Source organism: Mirounga angustirostris, unplaced genomic scaffold, assembly GCF_029215605.1.
Source record: "Mirounga angustirostris isolate CCGP_5_RB_7025 unplaced genomic scaffold, mMirAng1.0.hap1 SCAF_3, whole genome shotgun sequence".
NCBI lineage: Eukaryota > Metazoa > Chordata > Mammalia > Carnivora > Phocidae > Mirounga > Mirounga angustirostris.
The window spans coordinates 141255865-141278974 of record NW_026991711.1 but is presented as its reverse complement, the minus strand read 5'-3'; the positions used below and the strand labels follow the sequence as shown (position 1 = coordinate 141278974).

At 38.3% G+C, this 23110-nt stretch overlaps 1 protein-coding gene across 1 annotated transcript in view; it reads left to right on the top strand.

Annotated features, from left to right (window-relative positions):
• PDE11A (phosphodiesterase 11A) overlaps window positions 1-23110 on the top strand; it is a 397322-nt gene that overhangs the window by 60300 nt on the left and 313912 nt on the right. Inside the window, exon 2 of the mRNA XM_064586747.1 lies at window positions 3012-3170. Coding sequence (XP_064442817.1) covers window positions 3012-3170 — 159 coding nt within the window. The remainder of the gene's footprint in view (window positions 1-3011; window positions 3171-23110) is intronic.

The following is a 23110-nucleotide window of genomic DNA, read 5'->3' as shown; positions in this document are numbered from 1 at the left end:
TTGTTTATCTCTCTTTTTCTCAGCTTCTTTATTTTCCATCATTTCATCTTCTATATTACATCTTCTATATATACTGATTCTCTCTTCTGCCTCATTTATTCTAGCACTTAGCGCCCCCATTTTTGATTGCACCTCATTAATAGCCTAAGAGAGAACAAAATGCTAGCAGAGTAACCACGTCCCCAGAAAATATACTTTAAACAAATCAGAAAAGACCTGAAGCAGTGGGATAAGAAAGGGAAAGAGAGAAAAAAGAAAAAGAAAAAAAAGAAAAAGATAAAGATAAAAACAAAAACAAACAAAACAAAACAACAACAACCAAAGAAAAACCAGAATGTGATCAAATATGATCTATATGGTATATAGATCAGTGCCACACACTAGATTTGGGGTGTATTTTGGTCTTTTAGAAGAAAGTGCCTCCCAAAATTTTAAAGAAAGAAAAACTTATATATGTACAAAAATAAGGGTTGATATGATGAAGGGATGGAATATGACTGTAAAAATGGAAATTATAAGAAATTTTATAAAAGGAATTGATAAGAAGTTGTTTGAAAAAAGAAAGAAGAGGATTTAAAAAAAGAAAAAAGAAAAAAGAAAAAGAAAAAAAAAAGGGAGAGGATGTGATCAGGCAGGGGAATAGAAAACACCATATACTAGAGATTCAGGGTATATTTTAATCTGTTAGAAGAAACTATCTCAAAATTTTAAAGAGAGAACAACTTATATATATAAGCCAAAAATATGGGTAACTATTATGAAGGGATAGAATATGACTCTAAAAATGAAAAATAAAAATGTTTTTTTTAAAAAAAGGGATTGATAAGATGTTGGTTGAAAAAGGGAAAAAGAAAAATTCAAAAAGAAATAAAAAGACAAAAAAGACAGTTAAAAAAAATTAACTTTAAAAGACTAAAGAATCATGGTAAAAAAGCCGTGAATTCTATGTGCAGTAGTCCCCTAGCGCTGGAGTTCTGCCGTTCTCATTGATCGGTAAACTTGGTCTTGGCTGGCTGTTCTCGCTGATCTTCTGGGGAGGGGCCTGTTGCCGTGGTTTCCAAATGTCTCTGCCGGAGGCGGAATTGCCCCACCCTTGCCCCTTCCCGGCTAAGTAATCTGCTCGGGTTTGCTCTCCGGGGCTTTTGTTCCCTGCGAGCTTTCCGTACAGCTTTGGAGGCGGAGAGTGAAAATGGCGGCCTCCCAATCTCTGCCCCGGAGGAGCCGAGAACTCGGGGCCCCGCTCCGCAGTGAGCCCCCAGAGAAAAGCCGTCAGTCACTCCCGTCTCCCCGGTCTCCGGCCGCACTCCGTGCTCACCCGGCCTGTGACCGCGCGTTTCTATCTCTGGCACCCGACATCGGGTGGAGTCTCCAAACCCAGCAGATCCCTGCGGTGCACTCCCCCGCGGCTCCTCCCAGGGGAGGAAGGTGAGTCTCCCCGGATCTGCCGCTTGTTGGGTCCCTGCTGGAGGAGCAGGGGCCCGACTGTGCCGCGGATCACGGTTTGTGTCAATCCCGAGCTGAGAGCCCAGGCCTGGGCTCCGCCTCTGCAGCCGGCTTCCCTGCTCTGGTACCTGGGAGCTCTGCCACACTCAGGCACCCCCGGTCTTTCTGTGACCCCGAGGGTCCTGAGACCACACTGTCCCAGAGGGTTCCACCCCCCGCTTAGCCACCAGAGTGACGTCCCTCAGCGGAGCAGACTTTTAAAAGTTCCGATTTTGTGCTCCGTGGTTCTATCACTTGCCAGAAGCGGCCGCCAGAGGCCCCTCCCCCGCCGTCTATCCTCCCGAATATCACCGGGGATTCACTTCTCCGCCCGTCCTACCTTCCAGAAAGTGGTCGCTTTTCTGATGAGAGAGTTGTTGCTCTTCTTTTCTTCGATCTCCTGTTGAGTTTGTAGGTGTTCAGAATGGTTTGATCCCTATCCAGCTGAATTCCTGAGAGGAGACGAAATCCAGGTCTCCTACTCCTCCGCCATCTTGCTCCGCCCCCTCCTTCTACATTTTTAATTAATTTATTTATTTTGAAAGATTTTATTTATTTATTTATTTGACAGAGGGATAGAGAGCACAAGTAGGCAGAGCGGCAGGCAGAGAGAGAGGGAGAAGCATACTCCCCGCTGAGCAGAGAGCCCAAAGTGGGACTCGATCCCAGCACTCTGGGATCATGACCTGAGCTGAAGACAGACACTTAACCATCTGAGCCACCCAGGCACCCCCGTTCTACATTTTTTAAGCTGACATTCTGTAAAGAAGCCCTTTCTCTCCTCCCTCCCATCATACTGGTTTTTTTCTTTTTGTTTTTGTTTTTTTTAAAGTATCATTATGGGCTCATAGGTTCTTTTTGCATAGGACATTTTGACTAGAAGTAAAGTAGTGCTTTTCTGCATATATTTTCATAGTGCTTAATATGAATTTATTAGGTCTTTTTCTTATATGATACTTCATAATCAGTTGTCTATGTGAAATAACATATTTGAATAAATAGCATAGTGTGGAGCTCCATTAAAAACACTTGCCCCTGGGGGGTGCCTGGGGGCTCAGTTGGGTAAGGATCCAACTCTTGATTTTGTCTCAGGTCATGATCTCAGAGTCCTGAGATCAAGCCCCATGTTGTGCTCCACGATGGTCCCCACGATGGGCATGGAGCCTGCTTAAGATTTTCTCTCTCCCTCCCCATCTGCCCCTCCCCCTGTTCTTGAGTGTGTGCTCCCTCTCTCTCTCTCAAAAAAAAACAAAGACAAAAACACTTGCCCCTTCCCCAACTTTGAGATGTTGTTGTAGTCAGGTTTAAAGTTTTTTCATCATTTACCATGGTTAACAACTATGGTAGTGATTTATTTTCATTTATTTTCCTTTGGTGACTTTAACATGAAATCAAATCTGGTATTGTTATTAAAAATTAATTGGGTAAAATTCCTAGTGATAAAATATAATACACAGAAATACACTTCTCTCCCCTTCTCCCTGACAACAATGCACATGCATTTAATGTCCTCTCTGTCTTATTTTTAGGATCGAAGGTTCAATGATGAAATTGACAAGCTAACTGGATACAAGACAAAATCACTATTGTGCATGCCTATCCGAAGCAGTGATGGTGAGATTATTGGTGTGGCCCAAGCGATAAATAAGATTCCTGAAGGTGCTCCATTTACTGAAGATGATGAAAAAGTAAGTTTTCATGCCTTTTGTGAGTTGTACTCTCCTTGATCACTGATTGCTGTTCTCCCTGAAAAGGACAGGACTTGTGTGAATAGTTGTTGGATTAACCTATTCATAGATCAAAGAGCTTTTTCTCATGTTATACAAAATGTAATGGAAGTTTGGGATATTTCATAGAATGTGTTACAATTGAAAATAATTACTTCATCTTTTTCTTAGTTTACTTTTCATTGCAAGCCTCAGTAGTATTCTTTCCTTGGTCTTTATCTTCCGTATACATAAGCTTTTTAATTGAGGATCACACCACCACTACACATGGCCCAAGGGAAGATATGGAATTAGGAGGATGACTGTGTTTCAGAAACTGAACACTTGCTCTTGTGTTTTCATAACTACCATGAAGAATTGTTTTATCAGTTCTTATATAAAAATCTCAATAAAATGAATGTTATTTAATTGTTATTCCAAATTACTAATAAAGAGAACGTTATTTTTGTCTCTGAAGAACAGTTGGCTTTGGTAGAAGTGATGTATTTTTGTTCTGAAATGTTAAGTTCTTTCACCATAGTTTATTCCAGCTCATATTAAAAGAGAGACTCTTCAAAAAGCTGGAGTTCTTTCTGACTTTGAAGCTCTTACCTTCATATTGAATAAAATCTGGTGGAATATTTATGAAATTTGTGGTAAAGCAAATCTCAAATTAGTTTAAGTTTGATGACTGCCATACACCTATTTGATTAAAAAAAAAAACACTTTATAATTTAACCTTCTGGATGTGAGCTTGCTATTTGCTAGTGCTAATTACTAATGCATTAAATGAATGCAAATGTTCTGGTACAAAAAGTCAGCGTAAAATATGATTATAAGGAAATAAGATTTTTAAGTGAAGAGAGTCCTTTACTGAGGTCATATCTGTAGTTGAATTTGAATATCCCAAATCCCAGAAAAGGTTTATAAACCCTTAGAGCATGATAGGACCTCAGACAATTTCTTATCGATTCAGTGAAAAACTACAGTGTGAAGGCACTTGTGTTGGGGCTGTAGGAAGCACAAAGATAAAACCCAAGTGTTTATGCCATCCTGGAGCTGAACAAGGCAGAAGGCAAGATCATTAATAAGATGACCTAGAACATGCTATGAATGCCTAGGAAAGGGAGGGTTCATCTCACCTGAGGAACCTGAAGAGGCTTCTTGGAAGAGGTCCATTTGCTCTGATCTCTCAAGAAAGCCTAGGCTTCCATAAGACAGAGTCGGGTGAGAAGATGAGGGCATTTAGGGATGTATACAATGTAGGCTGCCTCATTCACTCTGCAAATGCTTCCATGGAATGTACCGATAAAGCAAAAATGTTATTTTGTACCAATGTGACAGAGTCTTATAATAATGTGCCTCTTATAAAGATTCAGATAAAAGGATTAGAGTTTTGTGTTTTTCCAAACATACAACCACCTGCCCATGACATCTTCCAAACAGTTTAGTTTATGGATGGTAGTCCTGCCTTCACCCTGCCTCCTTCATTTAAAAGGATCCTGTTATATATTTAATTCTCATCTCTGATTGCACTTATGTTAGATTTGTTTTCTGAACTTCTCTCAGTAGATTTATACTTATGGCCTAGGGCTTCATGGGCTCTGAATGATTTACAGGGAAGGTCTACACAGGGCTTTGTCTTGAACAGCATCAGTGTTTAGCTCTATTGAGAACGAGGGCTGGGACGGAGGTCCGGCCCCACTAAGGACAAATGGGCCTGCTTTGGGTGAGACACTTAATCTTGTGACTCTCCTTTTTCTGCCCTGTCAACTATACTATTCACCATTTACAGCATGAGAATTAAATAAGATCATAAATTACAAATACTTTGTAAAATATAAGAAGCTAGGTAAATATAAAACATAAATTTTTATTTTTAAATTATCATTTCCCCAAGAGTTTGAAATGTTCTTCTATATTTGTCACTTATCCTCAGGCAACTTACTTCTTAGATTCAATGTCATTTGAGTATCACATTTGTTCCATGTGTTATATTTTTCTCCTTTGCAATTATCCCATGTGCCCACAATTGCATTTTATTTTTCAGCCTCTACAATTCCCTCACCTGATTTAAAAACCCTACTCTAGTCTTACTTCTTGGATGAAGTCTTGCCAGTTAGGGCAAGTTGATTATGCTCATGCAGGTGACACTAGATGGAGAGTATTTTATCTCAACTTCTATATCTGGTTATTGTTTTTTCCTGCAGGGATTCTTGTGTTTATAATATATTATAAACAAAACAGAAGTGGTGAAGAAGAAAAGCAGAAAACAAAATCTAGAAATGATTAATGGGAAAGAACAAGATCTAGAGACTTGTTTCAAGTAAGAGAAGATGTTGTGACATAATGACCACATATAGGCCATAGCAATAGTCTACCCTGGTTGAAATTCCATCTCTGCCATAGCTGTGTAACCTTGGGCAAGTTGCTTAGTTGTTTTGTGCTCCAATTTCCTCCTCTTGGAAGAGAGATGATAATAATAATACTTATTTCATGAGGCTATAGGGGGATTATATGAGAGAATACAGGGAGAGAACTTGGAAGAGTGCCTAGCACATAGTAAGTCCTCATAAAAAATTAGCTCTCACTGACAGCACATTAATACATGTGAGATACAGTCTGGTCTCTGTTTAAAAACTAGTTCTATATAAGTTGTCTATAAGTTTTTATTAATGACAGCCTATATACCTGTTCCACTATTGGGAGTTACAACAATGAAATGAGGCTTATATGTCTTTATAAATTCACATTTCTCTTGTGTGATTGTTAATGCATTGAGTATTTTACTTGGCACAAGTAAAAAAGAAAAGTCTTGGCATAAGACTATGCTTATACTAATTTGTATTCTACTTTTTAGAGTTATTTCTTACATATATGTCCACATGTGAATGTAGTCTACATTTGCCATTATTAGGGATTATGAAGTTTTTTTCTTTTTCTTTTTCTACATAGCCTAGTTTGCTCAGTCATTGTCCTATTACTGGAAATTTGGGTTATTTCCAGTTTTTCACTAATTCAAAATAGCCCCTGAATGAACATCTTGAACAAATTACCTTTTTCTTTTGTGTTATTTCCTTTGGGTATATTCCAAAGACTGAAATTACTGAGTCAAAGGGCGAGAAAAGTTTTATAGCTCTCATTCCAAGATACAGATAGCTTTCGGGAATACTGAACCTATTTACAATAGTGGTAGCTTGCCTGTACCTCTTTTTTGCAGAGTCCTGCCACCTTTGTTCAGTCCCCATTTTAAAACTCAAATTAGTTTTCCACAGTCTGCCAGCCGGTTTCAGACAACCTCCTCCCACACTCACCAGTATAACTTAAGCAACAGAAGTTTCAGTGTTGCCTGCAAGTAAGGAAGAAAGGAAGCGAACTGGAAGGCCCGTGCTCAGTGCTAGGTAGGGGCTCCAGATCAGATAGCCTTCGAAGCAGGTTCAAGTCTTTGCGCTGCTGCTTATTAGCTGAGTGACCTTGAGCAAGTCACTCAATTTTTCTTAGCCTCAGAACGTCTGTAATAGTGTGGTGAGGGATAAAATAGATAGAGATATAAAGTGCTTAAGGTAGCACTTACCAGTAAATGAACTTCATGAAATCTTGTCATCTATTTCAAAGTAGAACTAAAATAATTTGAACCTTATTTGTTATTTTACTTTATACACATAACTGCTATGTCATCGTTTGTATGGGTAGTGATAAATTTATTGCACATTTAGCGTAATATGATTTGTATGTCCTGATATCTTAAAATGTCAACTTCTGGAGAGCATCAGCTGTGTTGTGTTTGGTGTAATTCCAAATATTTTGCAATATGAGAATCAGTAAATTATTTGCCTGGGATAAATTGAAAATTAAAAGTGGTATATTCATTTCTGGGCCATTTATATATCTAACACAGTTGTGCATACATCATATTGTGTTTCTTGAAAATTCTATGCCTATATTTCAAGGGCTGTGCCGTATCACATAAAGTTGATGGAAAAGCCTGGAAAGGTCATCAAGATAATTTCCCACCAACCCTGCCCTCATCCAATGCAGGAATCTTTACCTGACAGATGGTCATCCAGACCCTGCCTAAAAACTTCACTTTTAATGACTTTAAAAGCATCATACTCTTTAAAGTTCTTGCATAATAGCAGTAATTTTATCAGCAGTGGTTAAAGTTTTGTGTGAAATAACAGTCTACCTTAGGCACATATTAATAATTTAAATTACATACTGACAAATTACTAGTTCTGTAATTCACGTTGGAAGTGCACACAAAGGCAGATCATACAAAGGAGATGACTGGAATTTCCTGGTTCACTTCATGGGTTTCTAGCAAATGTCCCTGTTCTTCAGTGATATGTATAAGCTAGCTGATTTAGGTGGTATGACTATGTTCCTTTCATCCAATTAATTTATCACTTTGTTATTCTTGGGTGAGTAAAGAGAGGCATTATTTTGCAGAATAAAATGAGACCTGGATGGGGAGCAAACACTGGTTATCTATCAAGATGTAGGGGCAGGCCAGATGAAACCTGGAATATGGCAATGAACATGGGCTCTTATCTGCCCTTCCCAGTTTGCTCATACCTGGTCCCCAAAGGAGCCATTTCTTATTGCAGTACTTCATAAAGACAATGTCTATTACATTCACTTTCCAAAGCTGACATATAAGCAGCTGTGGCTTGAAGTTCTCCAGCTAATTTCAACAGGGTTTCTTTAGTGTGTGGTCACCTCTCTCCAGCTCATAATTCAGAATGTTCAGCCACCCTGCTGCTCTCCTTCATGCCAGCATGTTCAGACACCCTGCAGAGCTGGGATGCAGCCAGCTGAGCTTGGCTACTGGGACTGGCCACATTCCAGCAATTTGTTATGGGTGACGCTGCCCTGCCAATTGGTGTGTGGAGGATGGTGCACGAATGATGCCAATGAGATTTGCAGAAGCTGGAGTTTTGTTATTGACAACAGGCCTGAAACTTCCATCCAAGTAATGGGAAGGATTTGATAAGCTCTTGGCTTTACATTTTTAAGCTGTTCCTGATTGTGCAAAGGCTAATGTTTAGGATCCTGGTGAAATGTCAAGGGTGCAAAATGTGTAACAATTCATTTTGATGAGGAGTAGGGAAATTGAATACGTCTTGCTGATAGGGGTGACAAATTGGGGGTCCCAGAAGACTGAATGCAGCTCACAGATGTGTGACTTGCATGGAATTTGACTGGCATAAGATTGATTTTTTTTTTTTTAAAGTCTTTGGCTGCCAGCTTTAGTTCTGCCATAATAGCCAATCCCTAAACAACTAGTCAGTTTAATAAAATCAGCTTTTTTTGTCATCTTCTAAAGAGTTAGTTTCTACACAAAGGTACTTTCAACAAGTACTTTTTAAATAGTTGTTATTTTGAAAAATCTCTTGTATACATGGCTAGTGGTATTGCAATTCCGCCAGGCAAGTTTATGTGTTTTCTATTAATGCTCTGTTGTCTTTTGGATATTCAAATGCTAAATGAGCAGTGAATTAACTAATTGTAAGAAGTGGCCTTTGTATTATCTCATTTTTCCCACTTTTCTACCTATATTCCAATTAAGTTAGATTTTCAAAACTGTGGCAATAAAATTATAATTAAAAAATCAATGTTTAGGGGCGCCTGGGTGGCTCAGTCGGTTAAGCGTCTGACTCTTGATTTTGGCTCAGGTCATGAACACAGGGTCGTGAAATTGAGCCCCGTGTCAGGCTTGTACTCAGTGCGGAGTCTGCTTGAGATTCTCTCTCTCCCTCTCCCTCTGCCCCTCCCCCCACGCTCTCTCTCCCCCCCGTAATAATAATAATAATAATAATAATTTTAGGTTTTAGAAGTCCTGGCAGATGGCTCTTGATTTCAAGTTATACTTGATCAATAAAATTGCAGTCCTAGAAAAATTTGGATGAAATCTCCTAACTTGTTGATTGCAATACTTTATCTACATTTAAACTGGCTAGTCACTGCACTCTTTGCCTTCTAACAGCTATTACCCATGTCCCATATGATCACTGTGAAATTACAAGAGCTTCAGAGACTCATTTGTTCATGTTCAATGTATTCCCTGGACTATATCTGGGCCAAGAGGTTCAGAAACAAACAAGATCTACAGGAAAACCATTACCAACACAGTCCCTGTCAGAACTTAGGTTAAACTTCAGGGAATTTTTCCTATTGGTGAAATACTGTTGTGGACTTCTAGCTCTATTCTCTGCCTCTTCCTTAGGCAGTCTAACTTTGGGGTAAGAAGGCAGTTCTACCTGTTGGGACCATCTTAGGGGTTCACATTCAACACAAAATGGTCACTCCGTCCCAGATTTGGTCTTGTGCTTGACTTATATTCATATCTAACTGCACAAAAGTCTCTTCTTCTTTATCCTTTTCTAAGGTTTAAGTCGAAGTCTGATGTCTCAGATTTAAGGAGACACTATTCCGAAAGTGATTATTGTTTGTTCTTAATAGTGGTTCTAATATTTTATAGTGTAACATTTTTTCAGATGTCCCCAATGGTTGCAGTTGGATTTTGACTAACAATTAATTTAGAAAATATATAGTGACCAAATAATCAGGAAGTAAAAAAAAAAAAACTAGTAATACAACAATTGACAAAATGAGGGGCAGTGCCTACACGGTACATTTTATATGGCAGATGCAAATAATGCTTGGTATGCCTGTAAGTTTGCAGGCCCCTTGCAGAAATTCTGATGTCATCAGATGACTGATAATGCTGGCATTTGTAATTTCCTGCTTTCTTAGTTTCTCTTTTTTATACCAAGGAAATGATAAGTGCTTAGATGCAGCATCCTTCTTTCTATCTCTTTCCATATACTTTGCTAAACCTTGGAGGGTAGCTTGCATTTAGCAAGAACATGAAATAGCAGGAACATGAAATAAATGAACTAAATAATTTACATGGCAATAACTGTTCCAATGCAAAATGGAGAGGATTTTGAGTGATCGTTGATCCGAGCATCATTTTTAGCAGCTGAATAATGTTCCATTGTGTGGAGGAACCATTCACTGACTCACTACTGACTGAGTTTCTACTTAGTAGACACTATTTTTGAGGCACTGTTCCCAGTACTGGAGTTAAACTGATGAATAAGACGGACAAAAATTCCTCCTCTCTCCGAGTTTAATTCTTGTGGTAAAAACAGACAATAAATAAAGTAAATATGTAAGTATATATCATAACTTTAAGTAGTGGTTAGATGTATAATTTTTATAAATTAGATAATTAAACAATATTTTCTGTAGTTTCTATTTATATGAGTGTGCTTTACTAAGGCTAGGTAATATCAAAAGGGCTCACGATAAAATAGTGTCTTTTACTAGGGAGCGAGATTTGATCCAAAACTCCTTCTCAAATAACTATGATAAATTGTGATGGACTCTTCAACTGAATCTCTTTCTTTTTTTCCTCTAAACTCCAGGTGTTCATGTAAAGTGTGTGTCCCTCTAGGCTGCCTTAGGCGCTAAACTTGAAGTACAAGAAAGTGTTGTCTTTTTATTGTGCTTACCCCAAGTATCTTTGTGTTGCATCTGCTCATGAGTATCACGCTGTAATCAAGGTATCAAACTACCACCAACTGAACTGGGGATGTTAAGAGACCTGACGACTTTAAACCTGACACTGCCAGGCTATAGATATATAGAGCTGGACGTTCAGGACTCTGGGGCATCTGCGAGGGAAAGGCCAGGGGCTGAGAGGAGTTCAGTGCATTCTGATTTTCAGGGACTGATAATACACCTATGGCTTTTACTAGCTGGCAGGACATGAAATATTCTTATTCGTCAAGCCACTTCTAAAAGTGCAAAATGACAACAAACTGTCATATAAACTCTATGTCTGATTTGTACATGGCTTGGACAAGGGAGGATGATATGCAATCAGCAGATCAGAAATAAATAAGCACTTGTTGGCAAGAAGAATTATTTCTAAAGAACTAGAACAGGGTGTTGTGGATTCTTGGTTAGCAAAGCTTTCAAATTAAGACAGATTAAGACTGTCTTTGAATAATTAGTTTTGTGTTACTGTCTGAATAAATCAGCAGGGTTTCTTCTTTTCACCTTAGAGGTTGAAATACTTGAATTGGAATTTTGAAAACTTAGGTCAAATTCTTTTTTGATTAAAAGTGAAAGTTAGGTGATGAGTTTAATAAGTTCTTTATAGATTTTGGATACTAGCCCTTTATCTGATATGTCATTTGCAAATATCTTCTCCCATTCTGTCGGTTGTCTTTTGGTTTTGGACGATGGACTCTGAAAAACAAACTGAGGGTTCTAGAGGGGAGGGGGGGGGTGGGAGGATGGGTTAGCCTGGTGATGGGTATTAAAGAGGGCACATTCTGCATGGAGCACTGGGTGTTATGCACAAGCAATGAATCATGGAACACTACATCAAAAACTAATGATGTTGGGGAGGGGGGTGGGAGGATGGGTTAGCCTGGTGATGGGTATTAAAGAGGGCACGTTCTGCATGGAGCACTGGATGTTATGCACAAACAATGAGTCATGGAACACTACATCTAAAACTAATGATGTAATGTATGGTGATTAACATAACATAATAATAATAAAAAATATATACAAAAAAAGTGAAAGTAGAATTCCAAGTACATTTGGCTATCTTTGAATTAGGCATCTCAGCCTTTCTTGTTTTATTTTCCTTTCCTTTTATAAACGATTATTTTCTAATTATAAGAGCAGTGAAAGCCTATTACAGAAAATTTACAAAGTACAAAAATAAAGGGAAAACTAAAATCACCCATAATCCTAACTTTCAGAAGTAATTCTGTTAATATTCTTGGTGTATTTCTTTATATTTATTTATTTTTGCCTATGAATGAAGGTATATTTCCAAATTTGCATCATGTAGCATGATACCTGGTATTTTGTCATGCTTTAAACACTTCTTCAAGGAGGTAATTTAAATGTTTGCATTATGTTCTATCATGTAATTATACAATACTTTATTTAATCATTTTTTTTCCCCCTCAGCATTTAGGTTGTTTCCAAAATCATGTTCTGGGTTCCTGAGTGGCTCAATTGGTTGAGTGGCCCACTCTTGATTTCTGCTCAGGTCATGATCTCAGGGTCTTGGGATCGAGCCCCTTGTGGGCTCTGCACTCAATGGGGAGTCTGCTTGAGGATTCTCTCTCTCCCTCTCCCTCTGCTCCTGCCCCCACTCATGCACTCTCTCTCTCTCAAATAAATAAATCTTAAAAAAAAATCATGTTCTAATAAAATTACAGTGAATGAACTTCTTTATAAATAAACCTTGGATTCCATCTTAGGATAGCTATATTAGGTTGCTGTTTTGTAAGTCAAAAATATTGGTAATTTTCTATAGTTCAAACTGATGCTTGGGGTTACTGGGTCAAGGAGCTTGAACATTAGTAATTTTTACCACAGCTGTATTGTGGTATAATTCCATGCCATACAATTCATTCATTTAAAACATACAATTCAGTGGTTTTTAGTATATTTGTAGAGATGTGTAACTATCACCACATTCAATTTGAGAAAATTTTCATCACCCCACAAGAAACCCCATATCCATCAGCAGTCATTCTCATTTGCCTCCAGCCCTCTCAGTTTTAGGCAACCACCAACGTACTTCTTATCTTTGTGGACTTGCCTATTTGGGGCAATTTGTATAAATGGAATAATACAATATGTGGTCCTCAGTGACAGGCTTCTTTCACTTAGCATAATGTTTTCAAGATTCATCCATGATGCAGGATGTATCAGTGTTACTTCATTTCTTTTGGTGGCGGGATAAAATTCCGTTATACGGATACACCACATTTTATTTATCCATTCCTCAGTTGATGGACATTTGGGTTGCTTCTACTTCTTGACTTTTATGAATAATGCTGCTGTGAACATTTGCATACCTGTTTTCATTTTTCTTGGATATGTATCTAGGAGTGGAATTGCTGAGTCATATGATAGCTTTAATGTTTAACCTTTTGAGGAGCTACCAGACATTTTCCAAAATGGCTGCACTATTTTACATTTCCACCAACAGTGTATGAGTGTTCTAATTTCTCCACATCCTTGCCAATACTTGTTATTATGAGTCTTTTTGATTACAGTCATCCTAGTGGATATGAAGTGGTATTTCACTGGGGTTTTGATTTGCCTTACCCTGATAGCTAATGATTTTGAACACCCTTTCAGGCGGTTATTGGTGGGACATTTATATTTAAGGCTCATGATAAATTTGACCCATTTTTATCCCCAGAAAATGGTGTTACTTATGATGCCAATAGCCATATGTTAACTTACTGAAACTTTACCACCTTCAACGTTAAAATTTTTAAGAATTGCGTTCTTTTGGGGCGCCTGGGTGGCTCAGTCGTTAAGCGTCTGCCTTCAGCTCAGGTCATGATCCCGGGGTCCTGGGATCGAGCCCTGCATCGGGCTCCCTGCTCCGCAGGAAGCCTGCTTCTCCCTCTCCCACTCCCCCTGCTTGTGTTCCCTCTCTTGCTGTCTCTCTCTCTGTCAAATAAATAAATAAAATCTTTTTAAAAAATTGCATTCTTTTGATTTCTAATTTCACTTTATTTCCACTCCTTTGATTTACTCTGTGTGTGTATGTACTCCACAAGGAATGAATTAACCATTGATCTACGTTAATATATTTTTTTAATTAGAGAAAAGATTAGGGCACCTGGGTGGCTCAGTCGGTTAAGTGTCCGACGCTTGGTTTCAGCTCAGGTCATGATCTCATGAGTTGTGAGATCAAGCCCTGCATGGGGCTCTGTGCTCAGTGGAGAGTCTGCTCACGCACACACTCTCACTCTTTCTCTCTAAAATAAATAAATAAATCTTAAAAAATATAAAAAGAAAAAAAGACTAGCACAAACCAAACTGACCTAAGCCATTTGGGCCACACACAACTATTAGGTTGCTCATAATAGCACTAGGTACATCATAATAGTCGCCAAAAAGTTTGCAGTAAGTAGGGGTTAACTACTAACTATCCTATAACTTTGCTACGTGGTTTTAATGAAAGGTGATCTCAGACCAAATTCTGCTGCATATAAAGACATTTATTTAAACAAAGATTTATTGGCAAGTCAGGTCAAATAGTACAGACACTGTTCAGTAAGCTTTATGAAGTCCAAGTTCTCTTAATGTTAGGTGATCAAAACACCACTCACAATATCTCCGAAGCAGAATCTGGTTGCTCTTGTAGAAATCAGACAACTAGAATCCTTTGACTGAATGGCAGGATTGGACAGCCTCAGGCTCCATTCCTATGGATACAGGTTTGGAACCTGCTAGATTTTTATACCTTATTTTTTTTTTAAAGATTTTTATTTATTTATTTGAGACAGAGAGAATGAGAGAGACAGAGAGCACATGAGAGGGGGGAGGGTCAGAGGGAGAAGCAGGCTCCCCGCCGAGCAGGGAGCCTGGTGCGGGACTCGATCCTGGGACTCCAGGATCATGACCTGAGCCGAAGGCAGTCGCTTAACCAACTGAGCCACCCAGGCGCCCGATTTTTATACCTTATTAATACAAGGGTTGGGGGGATGTCTCTAGAATATTATTACCAATATACATATCCTGCTTACCACTGATTTTAGTAATTATCATCCATATCTAATATCCATTGTGCTGATTAATAAGCTATTAATTTCACCAATGAAAGTCCATTTTTAACATTGGCAAAGTACCATGCTATTAATGGCAGGCAAAACTCTTTGGAGCCCTTGTAGTAGCCACATTTGGAGTATGACTTTCTGATTATCCCTGGAGGGTGAATTCTTGATAGGACAACTGTCTGTTCCTCAGTGGCATATTAAACCTGCCCCACTGGTGGGACACACATAATTTCACATCATCTTTGTTAAAGAAAAAGCAAATTTTAGACATAAAAGAGCATTGAGTATCTCTCAGTGTTTTTGTTTCTTAGAAAGAAAACAAGAATAAAGAAAAGGGAAATCCAAATCAAAACCTCAATGAGATACCACCTCACACCAGTCAGAATGGCTAAAATTAACAAGTCAGGAAATGACAGATGTTGGCGGGGATGCGGAGAAAGGGGAACCCTCCTACACTGTTGGTGGGAATGCAAGCTGGTGCAGCCACTCTGGAAAACTGTATGGAGGTTCCTCAAAAAGTTGAAAATAGAGCTACCATATGATCCAGCAATTGCACTACTGGGTATTTACCCCAAAGATACAAAAGTAGGGATCCGAAGGGGTATGTGCACCCCGATGTTTATAGCAGCAATGTCCACAATAGCCAAACTGTGGAAAGAGCCAAGATGTCCATCGACAGATGACTGGATAAAGAAGATGTGGTATATATATACAATGGAATATTATGCAGCCATCAAAAGGAACGAGATCTTGCCATTTGCAATGACGTGGATGGAACTGGAGGGTATTATGTTGAGTGAAATAAGTCAAAAAGAGAAAGACATGTATCATATGATCTCACTGATATGAGGAATTCTTAATCACAGGAAACAAACTGAGTGTTGTTGGAGTGGGGGGTGGGGTGGGAGGGATGGGGTGACTGGGTGATAAGACACTGGGGAGGGTATGTGCTCTGGTAAGCGCTGTGAATTGTGCAAGACTGTTGAATCTCAGATCTGTACCTCTGAAACAAATAATGCAATATATGTTAAGAAAAAAAAAAGAAGAAGGTAGCGGGAGGGGAAGAATGAAGCGGGGGAAATCGGAGGGGTAGACGAACCATGAGAGACGATGGACTCTGAAAAACAAGCAGGGTTCTAGAGGGGAGGGGGGTGGGAGGATGGGTTAGCCTGTTGGTGGGTATTGAGGAGGGCACATTCTGCATGGAGCACTGGGTGTTGTGCACAAACAATGAATCATGGAACACTTCATCTAAAACTAATGATGTAATGTATGGGGATTAACATAAGAATAAAAAAAAAAAGAAAACCATCTACTCTGTGATAAGTGTTCTGCATACATTACCTATTTTAATCATTTAATCCCCAACAACCCTGTGGGTAATTATTATCATCCTCATTTTATGGATGGGAAAACTAAATGTAAGAGATTTTAATAATGTGTCCAGGATCACTTGGTTTGTAAGTGACAGAGCTGGGCATCATCTCTGCCTGTCCATCTTCTTATGGCGTGTTGGAATGCTTGGTGGATGTTTGTTATTTTCCTCTTATGTCATCTTCACTTTGGAGACTCATGAATACACCTGATGTACATGCATGGTTGGTTAAATAAAATGTGAAATTCTGCATATTTAATAGATTTCAGGGAGAGCATGTGACTGAGTAAAACGTAATTTCTAAATTACATTGCTGGAGGCATTCTGGCCTTTTATAAGTATCTGTAACCAAGTTTGAGTTTTATGTCCGCAAGAAAAATAAACACACTAACAGGCTAAAGAGTGATTAAAAAATATAATATAATATATAATATAATATTAAAAAGAGTATATTAAAAACAATGATGGCTTTGTATACATGCAACTATTAAGTAGATGATTTAATATTTTCTTTTTATTCCATTTTTGTGTTTCACTGACAAAAAAACATTTTACATTTATGGTTTTTGATGTATTTTTTTCCCTCCTGAGGATGAAAAGGAGGTGAGGATAAGTCTAACTGTAGCTTTCTTTTGCTTTTTGCAAGTCAGAATTTGCAAATAGTGTTCAATTTCACTGAGCAGAGAAGTGAGGTGTTCCACTGAATTATCTCTAGCTTAGAGGGTTGGTTTTTTGTTTAGCAAAATTATGGAGTATGCTGTTTAAATGAAGCTACGTTATATTCTTGGAGAATTTCAAATAGAATATAAGATGACTTGGTAGCATACTTCCTAATTTTTATTTTAAATAATATATTGATTTTAAAAATGTACTTATTTTTTCCTTTCCTTTTTTTTCTGTATCGGAGGTAGAAGCCATTTCTTTTTGTCATTTTCCATTATTTCCTTTTATTTCTCCCACATGTGCCCTGGATAATATCCTGGCTAGATATGATTGTAGGCTATTTGCACTGGCAGATTCTGATTCCATTGCCAATCAGCAACAATAGGAGCACTGTCCCCACCCCCTTCATATTCTGCACACTCCATTTAGAAATGAGAAAAAGTCTCAAAGGTAGGCACTACTATATTACCAAAGCAGGCAGCAAAGTCCCCCCGGGGAGGCCCTGAGCTGAAGTGAGAGCATGTTAAGAGGGGGAGAAAGTAATGAACACTTTTGAAAAATGAGGTTATGTAAGTTAGAGCTGCCCAGAGATGCTCTGAAAGTCTATTAAACACAGTTCTTGAGAAGAGGTTTAAATGAAACTAAATGCAATAACAAAACTCTTTCACTGGAAAGAATTTAAAATGATTCCTCTGAATTAATTGACACTATCAGAAGGCTGGAGCGTGCTTGTCTGTCTGAAAAGTGTGTTTGATGTTCTGGAAGAATCGCTTTCTATGGCATATAATAAGTGACGGGGAAATCAATACCTTTTCTTTAAAGCTGCCACCTAGTCTGTAGCACTGGGTAATTATGTCCACCATGGCATCTGGGAAGTCTTAACTCCATCTTTAGTGCTTGATCATTTGGTATACTTCATTTCCCAAACCTACCCATATCTGTTTTCTTTCTGTCTCTTAAAACAAAACAAAACAAAAAGCAACATGTTTCTAATTAATCTTGCAAATCCTTTAATAGTGACATCAATTTTGTTTGTCATGATTTCTCAGTGGTGCTTGTGGTTTAATGTAGCTGAAATTTGTTCTAGGCATTTTGTCCAACTTTCTATTTCCAAACCCAAAATGAGCCTTTAGAATAAGCTGTGAATTATTCTCCCCTGTCATGAAGACAGAGAATCACAATCCTCGGATGAACCTTTAAGTGTCCATTGCTCCTTGTTGTGTTTGGCTCTAGATTTATTTTAAAACCTCAACTTAACAATTTGACATGATACATTCATGATTTGGATAGTCATGAGACGTAATGGGAGTTTGCTGTTACTATTCTTTTAACTTCTGATCTAAAGTGATGGGAATTATTGTCTTTTTAAGACTGACAATAAATTCATTTTACTCTAGATCTAGAATGACCACCGTTTTAAGATTTGGTTCTGATACTTGTGGTTAGTTGCCATGGGAGTTTCTGTTACTTTAGCTTTGAAGATCCATCCAGTTGAAAGCAAAACTGTATAAATTACGGCAAACCTCTGGTTTGCAGCATGGATTTCTTAAGTAGAAGAAAACTGGAAACCAAACGGTTTCTTCCTTCCTTGTCTTCAAATTGTTGCCAGGGGGAAGATTATGCACAGATCACTGGGTTAAGCAAGGGTTATTGTTCCCCCTGCCATGCACAGAGTAATAAGTCATTCTCCTTGAAATTACATCTTCACTAGGACCAGTATAGGAAACATAGTTCTATTTGTGTTGGAAGTACAAGGTCACAGCCATTCACCTGGAAGATGATCCTTCACAATTACTCCCAGAAAAATACTTTGGAAAAATACTCTCTGCTCTTCATGTTCAATGATGTAAAATGTTTGTACTAAACTTATTATGGGCACTAAAGGCAGAGAGCTTATCCAACAGATAGGCCTGTGGCCTGGTGCTATATTTAGCAAGACAGTCAACTGGAAGATGGTAGGATACATGCCAGTTCCTTCCATTTACTATCTTAGAAGCTATTGGCAGCATCAGTCATTATAATAACAGCAGAATTTACATTTGCAGAGACTGTAATCTTCACACATATTTAACCCATATGATTCTGTCAATATTCTTATGAGATAGGTAAGACAGTTGTTAAATTTTTTATTACAGATGAGGTGACTGCAGTCTGTCTCATCTAGCAAGAAATTAATAGTGGAATTGGGATGTCAGTGTGCTTTCCTCTCCTTCTGCCTGTCTTGTCATTTTTTTGTAAACAGTGCATTGACTATTCCCACTACTTAGAAAGAGGAGAGCTCAGAGTAAAGAGTACCCATTGGGTTAATTGTAGAAATTATGCCATTTAATATGCCACAGAGTACAGCTAACTAATCAGTAGGAAATGGAAAATTTTATAACAATGAAATCACAGTTCCTCATGGATGATGAACAATGAGTTGTTAAAGAGATAAAGGCGACATAAGAATCTTATCTGATAAATCCTCATGGAAAATTATTAAGAACCATCTGCTCTGAATGTGTGAAAATTATAGAAAGCAAAGATACTTGAGAAATTATTTTCTTCAAACTTTCATTTTACAACTAAAAAAAAAAGTTCAGAGATTTCAAATTATTTGCCCCAGGTTACACAGTTAGAAAATGACAGAGCTAGGGGCGCCTGGGTGGCTCAGTCGTTAAGCGTCTGCCTTCGGCTCAGGTCATGATCCCAGAGTCCTGGGATCGAGCCCTGCATGGGGCTCCCTGCTCCGCGGGAAGCCTGCTTCTCCCTCTCCCACTCTCCCTGCTTGTGTTCCCTCTCTCACTGTCTCTCTCTCTGTCAAAGAATAAATAAAATCTTTAAAAAAAAAAAAAAAAAGAAAGAAAAAATGACAGAGCTAAGAGTTGAATCCGTATCTTGAAACTCCAGTGTTCCTGGGCTTTACTCTATGCCATGCTGATGTTTGGCTGTCAATGGACAGAGTGTCAGACCACAGCGGTGGTCCCATTCAACTCTGGTCCTCTGGTGAGAAACACCACACGGGGAACCTCATTTTATGGGTAGGAAAATCCTGATTGAAGAATGTCCCCAGAAGCAATTAGTATGTCAGTGTTATAATGTCTCCCAAGAGCTCTTTGCCTGTCTTCTCACAGATGGAGGATCCTGCAGTGTTTCTGCTCCACAGTGAAAAGGATTTGTGGAGAATCATCTATACATTTCAGCCACAAGAGCTGAGAATGAAAAAAAAAAGAATCTCTGTTCTCCAACCAATATTGAAGTAAAGTACGTATTGTCATGTCCTTTGACAATCTCAGTCATGCTGGAATCACATCAAAATACTTACGTGAGATTCTAGACTGGCATAGTTTTGACACTCTTAAGCTGATATTTGGATAGAGCAATTTTATGGCAAACTGAGGAATCTTCAGAAAATTGGTATGCAAATCAGTGGTCTGCATGGCTTAAGAACCTTAAAAGGGGGCTACAACTCTTTATCTACTGTGATCATTGATTTTTGATAGTTAACACAATGTATTTAAGAGTAAACGGAACCTCTGAAGTAAAACTATATGGAATGTAGTTAAAAACTACATTAAAAACTATAAGAAATAGGGCACCTGGGTGGCTTAGTTGGTTGAGTGACTGCCTTCGCCTCAGGTCATAATCCTGGAGTCCCAGATCTAGTGTTCCTCACCCACCCCCCACCCGCCACCCGCCCCCTGCATCGGGCTCCCTGCTCAGCAGGGAGTCTGCTTCTCCCTCCCCCCTCCCATGCTCTCTCTCTCATTCTCTCTCTCAAATAAATAAATAAAATCTTTAAAAAAAACTGTAACAAATAGAAAATATTAGTGAAAATGGGTTTTGAGTAGGTAGGAGGCACAGGTTTGTTGGAAAGACAAATAGTATGAATGGTAGGAATATTTTAGTAGCTTCTCTTTATCATCTCACTACATAAACATTTTGTTTCAAACATTTTTGATGCAGGCATTTTGTCAGAATTAAAGCCATAAGAACTCTGGAATCTTGTTCTACCTTTAGCCCCCATCCCAATTCTGGGCAATTTTTACTTTCCACTTTATTAATTTATATACAGTTTGGAAACTTTTAAACTTTGGGTTTGTATTGCTTTTATTTCTGGAATGAACCTTGTTTGGCTGTGTATTATTGTTTTGATATATTGCTGGGTTCGGTTACCACTTGATAAATGGGATTGATCTATAGCTTTTTCATACTATTTTTTTTTAAGATTTTATTTTTAAGTAATGTCTACACCCAATGTGGGGCTCAAACTCACAACCCCGAGATCAAGAGTCGAGCACTCTACCGACTGAGCCAGCCAGGCACTCTTTCATATTATTTCTAACTCTACTATTTTTATTAAGATTATTTAGGCATATTATTTTAAATTTAAGGAAAAAGCAGTAAAATATTGCTTAGTCTACTATAATTGGGGAGCCTCCAAAGGGTTATCAGATACTTCCCTAAAAGCATTATTAAAAATAAGTTTTACTCTAAGCATAATGTGTTATTTACAGAAGAGTTAGAAATTTGATTAGGGTCTCCTGTGCACTCTGAAGCTGACAATAAGAGATTTTATTATGGCCCAAATGTCCTTCCCCCACATCTCTAATACATACCCAATTGAAAAGGAAACTCAGGAAACATACAGGAAGAAGATAATGCTTTTCCTTTAGGTAGATATTTTGCAGCATTTAAAAACTCATACCCTCATAAGAATCTACAAGAGTCCTATCTTGACTGGCCAACAAGATATTACTGGATGACCCTTTCTACCATTTGTTTTATGGAAACAATACATATATTTTCATTTCCAAATATAAAGCTATATTATATTCTAAATGTTTTTTCATTTCCAAATATAAAGCTATATTATATTCTAAATATTTTTCAAACTATCCTGTCAGAAACTTATAACTCTGAAAATCACTGCTCTAAATTTCTGCAGTAAAAACCGTAAGTTGTGTTGTTGATCAACCACATGATTTAAAAGGCAAAAGTGTCACCATTGTGACTTTGAAGGTGGAATTGCAATGTCTGAGATGCAGAAAACTCAAGACACAAGTGAATTCTCATTAACCGTTATTTGATTGGAATAATTCATGTTTCCTTCTGAGATGAGTGCATGGTTACTAAGCATATGTAGTTTGTACTAGGTTAAGTTACCCCCATCTTCATCTATCTCCATTGGTGCTGGGATGAAGTTCACCAGAGAAAGAATGTCTGTTTTGCTTATAAATATAATATATAAACATAATTTTTCAGAGCTGAAACTGTAGTAGTGTATGCTTTAGGTCGGATCAAAATGTCACACAGTTGATTTTCTCTCTCTCTCTCCTCCCTCGCTCCTTCTCCATCTTGTTCCATAAAGGATTTGAGGCAACTGATGGGAAATACTGGGATATAAATAGAAGTCTTATTGCCAGATGAGGTGATGAGCTGGAAGTTCTCTAGGGCTCTTTTTTTTCATGCAGATTTTGGGAAACATAAGGGCAGCAAGCTGCTTGGATGTGATGGTAATTTCTGACTACATTCAGTCTTGACCAGAATGTGTCATTGATCCACCCTCTTTCTAGCATGGGGTGGGGCTGGCATATTCTAGTGTCTCCTTGTATTGAGATAGATTCTCCTGGGTCTCAGGTTGAAGGACTTTCAGACCGGAAGCAGTGACTCATGGAGAATACACAGGACAAATAACACTATTCAGTGAGATAAAATATTTTGTGATCTGCCAACCAGGAAAGCTGCTCTCTTGAAGTGGTGCAATTCATCAACATAATGAAGAAACTTGTTAATGCATAAGTATTACTATTAGGATTTTGGCCCTAGTGGATCAGTTAGTAGATCCATTTCCCCACCGTGTAAATAGCAGAAATCCCTGATTTGTGCATGAAGGAATTCACAGGAAAAAAAAAAATCCTCTGTTTTACAGAGGAAATGAGCTTTCATTTCCTTTCTTATTTATAGCTTACCTTGGGGTGTGATAGGAAGATTTAGCCCTGAGCAGAATATTCCTCTGAACTTCATTCATTCTGTGCTATGACTAAAAGCTTTTTCTCATAACCACATCAAGGATTGATACTGCTTTAAGAAACAGCATTCCGCATCTCTAGTGAACTGTGGCGTATCTTTCTTGAAGCAGAGTGAAGCTCGAATTGTCATTCTTATGTATTTTCTGATGTAATAGAGGCACTAAGGCTATTGATTGCTTTAGACTGTCTGATGGATACTGAGGACCACTTAGTAGCATGTTGTGCAAAACAACTGAATCAGACTCTGAGCTCACC